The sequence below is a fragment of the Amblyomma maculatum genome, chromosome 11 (genome assembly GCF_055883805.1).
Source record: "Amblyomma maculatum isolate TAMU_Amacu chromosome 11, ASM5588380v1, whole genome shotgun sequence".
NCBI classification, from domain to species: Eukaryota; Metazoa; Arthropoda; class Arachnida; order Ixodida; family Ixodidae; genus Amblyomma; species Amblyomma maculatum.
This window is the reverse complement of record NC_139354.1, coordinates 43,884,427-43,889,402: the sequence shown is the minus strand read 5'-3', so window position 1 is coordinate 43,889,402 and position 4,976 is coordinate 43,884,427. Positions and strand designations below refer to the sequence as shown.

Here is a 4,976-nt window from a genome sequence, read left to right as displayed (position 1 = left end):
TGGAGCATGAAATGATGGTCACATAATTTTTCTCAGTCTCGATGTCACAAGGTGCTGTCAAGTGATGGGAAGATTTTTAACTGAGTTATTGATCCTTTTGCTGCAGAAAAAATGAAGCATATTGAGGAGGAGTCCTTGAATAAAGCTTAAGTATGATCAACAGCAGTTGGATGAAGTTGTCATCAGTTTCCAAGTTTCTTGCCTCAAGTCGCTGCAAATATGTCTTCAAAAATTCATCAGTAGATCGTAAAATAACATGTGCGGCGCAACATGGATAGCACAGATTGTGCAGTGGCCTACAGAGGAAGCGTGTAAGGAGTGAGTAGGAAATATTGGCAGAACCGAGACATTCTGAGTACGATATAGAGGTAAAAGTGTTGTCGGCTTTCTGTATTGGGTAACAAATGTAGTAGAAAAGTTATGAACTCGCATAATAGCCAAGCTAAGTAGCTTTTAATTTTTAAAATTGTGGTGAAATGGATATTCCAGTAGTAAGTAATGAAGAATTTTGGCGAGGGATAGGTAATGCAGCAAAAGGATGTGTAAGAAGAGGCGCTAGGGTAATGCCCTATATTTTGTATTTTGAAACGACCAAACCATGTGCAGGTGATATAGAAGCATGCTCATTCTAACATCATTCGACACAAAAATGCAGTGTCAAAGAAATGGTAAAATGATGAAGTAATTGATTAGGTTACGGTTGCTTACTGCAGCTAGTGTACTCAGGAGGCAATTTTCCAGTAGGCTCAGAGCAACATACTGAAGTTAGTTTGTGCGGGCCCTTAGTAATCAGCATGGCAATAAGATGACATTCAGGCCAGAAAGTGTTTGGTGCTTGCAATATACCCTTCGTGAATATGCCTGCTTGCAATGCTGCTGTCATTCTTTCGTGATACGTGAGGGTGAATGAAATTGGTAGTTTCGTTTTCCTTGTTTGATGATTGGGGCTCGAGAGTTAGGTATATGTATAGTACGATCCATTGTTAAAGGGAACATAAGGCCGCGTTGTTGCCATGGCTTTCAAAGCACTTCCGAGAGAGCCAGCGACAAACGATAGTACATGATGCGTGCGCAGTGAGGTACAGCCGACCGCTTTTGCCGAATATGCACTTGGTGCTATCCATTCTTGCCAATGGTCAGCGGCAGTGTTTTGCAAAGTGTTGATGCCGCACGATCTCATGTTCCCTTTAACAATGGGTCGTACTGTACTTGTAAAAGAACCTGGAAGATATCAGCACAATGAACGCGCCTGTGGTTACGGATGGAACACGGTATCTTTTCTTGACGTTTTAAATATATATTGTTTTCCTGCACAGTTGGAACAGCTGTGGCCGTGGGTGGAGGCGCTGTGGTCTTGGCGCCCCTTGTACTGTCGGCGGCAAGATTTGGCGCTGCTGGAGTAGCGGCAGGGCCATTAGCCGCAGGAGTCCAGTCGACGATGGGCAGTGTCATTGTCAAGGGCAACTTGTTTGCTCGGTGCCAGAGTTGGGGAGCTGTGGGCATTCCGGCCGCTGTACAAGGTCTGCTGGGTGCATCCGGAGCAGCAATTGGTGGCACTGCTGACGGCCTTACAGCATTCTTCAAAGGAAAAGGACGGGAAAAGGAATCGTCTGAGGACTCGGAGAAGAAGCCTGAAGAGAAGCCACGAGAGGAACCCGATGGCACTGCAGAAAAGGGATTGGAAAAGAAGCTAAGAGAGGAAGATGCAGGGGAACCGGATGGTGAGGCGGAAAAACAAAAGCAACAAAAAATTGCCTTACATTTGTGTCCTCGCTGTGGTGCAATATATTTTTGGGACGGCGTTCAGTGGAAAAATGCAGATTAGTATTCAACTGGATAGAGAGAATGGATGCGGAACCGGAAAGTGGTAGCCTGTGCCTAGAGGCCACAACATAAGAACTATACTGAAGAGTTGACACTCCGCCCGGCAGCTTGATCAGATCTGGTTCACTGCTGCTCTCCCCCTCCTCTTTTTTTTGAACACGTATGGTTGGCACACATCATGGCATGATACTGCAGTGGTTGTACTGCAGGTGTTGCATGTCCACTCATTGATGCAGTTTGTACGTGTTCTTGATTAACTTTTTGTTACCATGACAAAAAGGAGTGATTGATAAGTCTCAGACACATTTTTTGTTGCAGAATGTATGGCACGTAAAAATACGTACACATGTAGCTGGATCACCTAGGTACATGTTGCTTGAGTTTGCAGAACCAGTGATCGCCGCGAAGAAGGCCAGCACAGTGAAACATTTCGCGGTAATCGACATGGTTCTGAATGCTTCGCCGTGCAATGATTATTGTAAGCTGGATGCAAATGAGTAGAGATAGAAGGGTGGCGGGCTGCTGTGGTTGTGAAAATATGCGAGCGTCAGAGATGGACATCGTCCTTCTGAGCAGAAAAGGTTGGGATACTAGCAAACCTTTCCCTCTTGGTTTATGCCTAAAAATAGATGAAAATAAAGCGTGGTACTGTGACACTACTATAGCCGACTATCAGTGTATATTGAGTTGGGAATCTAACTGGCTACTTTTTTCACTCGTTGCTTGCATGCATTCTTTCCACTATTCAAAGGTGACGTGCTTTATTGAACGCGTTGTATACAGTTTCTTCGAATGTTTTTCTTTGACTTTTAAGTGGTATTTTGCTCACGACCAGGCCATATCAGCGTTCCGCTGCAGCTATGTTTGCAGTTGTCTAGAATAGAAATTTTGTTGTAATATTTTATAGTGTGGTTTTCTATGGAGTGTTTTTTTTTTTTGTTTTAGAGTAAGACTTTCTTTCAGACATATTTGTGAGTTTCTTGTTTTCGGTGCAATTAATATATATGCATAGAGGCTGAATGTTTGCACCAATGTGGGAAAAGTGAATAGCATTCACTTTATTCTGCTCCGCCTTTTTCAGCACATACTCACTGGGAAGGTTTGCACCAACAATTACTATATGCACGTTCTATCTGGTGATGTGTGTAAGAAGAGATACTTTATCCATATTCAGCAGGGGCCGTGTTCTCTAAGCTTTCAATTTCATTTGGTCGGAAGTCAGCAAGTGGCCAGTTGCAAAAATTGCAAGGTAGAGGGTCCCGCCATTGGCAACTCTATTTGCCACATACACCGGCTAACTAAGTGGCTGCACTATGAAGCCAATGTTGAGATTTCGCTGCCAATGAGCCAATGGTCCGGTCGCTTCCTGCGAATGCTTAAAATATGTCGCTGCTCCGTCACCCAACCAGTACTAGAAGACCAAATGAATCCAAACTGGAAAATGGAAGCGTATGGAGTATGGCCCCAAAATGAGGTCTATTGGTTTATGCTCTGTCTTGCTCTTCTTTTTAGGGTATGTTTTGAGGGTGTATTTGTACTATTCATGTTAAGACTTGTTGTACACGGATGTATTTTGTATATAAGACCTTTCGGTAACAATTGCTGCTTATAAGTTTATGCGAAATAGAAATGGTCAGCGCAGACATGCAGAAGGAAATTTAAAGCTGGTCGAAACTTGTGTATTGGATTGAATAAAGCTTTTTTAACCTCCTATGACACTGTTTTCATCCGTTCTGCATGCCACAAGCTTGTGATATCAGTTTTTGGAGTAGAAAATTCATTTAATTATGAATGGCTTGCAATATTTTTGAACTTTGTTGAATTCTGCTCTGTATATTATGGCATGCAGGGCTTAATGCCCTGCAGGGAAATTGTCTACAAGGGATGACATCATGGTGGAGGGCTGTGAAATAATTTCGAACTTCTGTGGTTCTCTGACGTGCATTGACATCGCACATTACATGCTTGCCTTGCAATTCCAGTTTGTCCTCTCACTTCCGGCACTGTGCATACCACAATTGGCACCTGCTTTGCTATCGCGCTGACATCGTCCACTCTCTCAGATAACTTGTCTGTGATGTGCGCAGCATCATATAGTTAAGGATATCGTTCAGTCCCGCTGCTACCATCGCTAGCTTGTGCCCTGCGGGATTCTTTGACTCTTTCCTTGATTTTCCTCAGTACCGCGTACACTGTCTTCCCGAGAAAGTCCCCACTGATACTCGCTTATCATCTTTGACATGCTCGAATATGGCTCCCCTGTACCTCCTCATGTTAGAATCCCCGACGCGGTAAGCACCGGGGCGCACACATTCCCCCCCCCCCCCCCCCCCCTCCAAATGCTGTCTCTTGATTCCGGTTTTCTGTGGCTCTCTCTCTGCAAAATTCCTTGTTCCTTTTCTCTAGCTCTTTCCTAGACTTCTTAGCTGCTACTTTTAAATAGGTCTCCTGTGCCGGCCCCTGCTGACCTACTTTGTTTTCGCTGACTTTGCCAATGCCGGCCTCAGCCACGTGACCCGCACCGAAATGTCCGCCATTGTCTCCAGCGACGGTGCCGGTCCTTTTTCCTACCTTCTGAAGAAAGCGTTCCTACAGCTTCTTATTTTCTGCCCTTACTACCTGGAGCCCTCCAAATACACCAGACCGGCTTCTTATTTTCAAACCTGTCCGGGCGCGCACAATGTACGCACCACCGGGACATAAATTTCGCGTCTACCGCATCCTCTACTAATTCGAATCGCGTTTCCTTCAGGTTATCCATTGCCTCGCAACCCTTGCCCTTCACCTTTTTGGGTTGTCCATCTTGAGTCTATTTCCATTCCGATATTTTGGCCACGAAAGGTTCATAACTTCAAAAGAAAATGACAAAGAAACGCTCCCATCAAGACCCTCCTCGGCACTGATTGCGAGGGGAGGGTGGGGGGGGGGGGAGTACAAAAGCTCGACCCCCCCCCCCCCCCTTCGGAGACAGGGATGGGATCAGGGACCCCACATCTTATTTTACGGACCGGTACATTCACACGGGCGAAGGGGAGTTGTCGAGAGCGATGCCGCTGTTTGCAGCAAGCTTCACGACATGAACGGCGAACTACACTGGAGCGAAAATGGCGTGCAGCGAAGTAAAACAAACTCGTCCCGTCAGCCACTTTGTA

The 4,976-nt window shown here is 45.4% G+C and overlaps 1 protein-coding gene across 1 annotated transcript; it reads left to right on the top strand.

The window, feature by feature from the left end:
• The first annotated feature begins 1,369 nt into the window (after positions 1-1,369).
• LOC146173681 (uncharacterized) lies at positions 1,370-1,976 on the top strand. The gene has a single exon (XM_084583649.1). The coding sequence runs from the start codon at positions 1,439-1,441 to the stop codon at positions 1,823-1,825; it is 387 nt and encodes a 128-aa protein (XP_084439775.1). The 5' UTR covers positions 1,370-1,438; the 3' UTR covers positions 1,826-1,976.
• Positions 1,977-4,976: the final 3,000 nt, after the last annotated feature.

Excerpts from the sequence above, each read along its gene's own strand:
- LOC146173681 (XM_084583649.1), top strand. The coding sequence starts at position 1,439 with ATGGGCAGTGTCATTGTCAAGGGCAACTTGTTTGCTCGGTGCCAGAGT.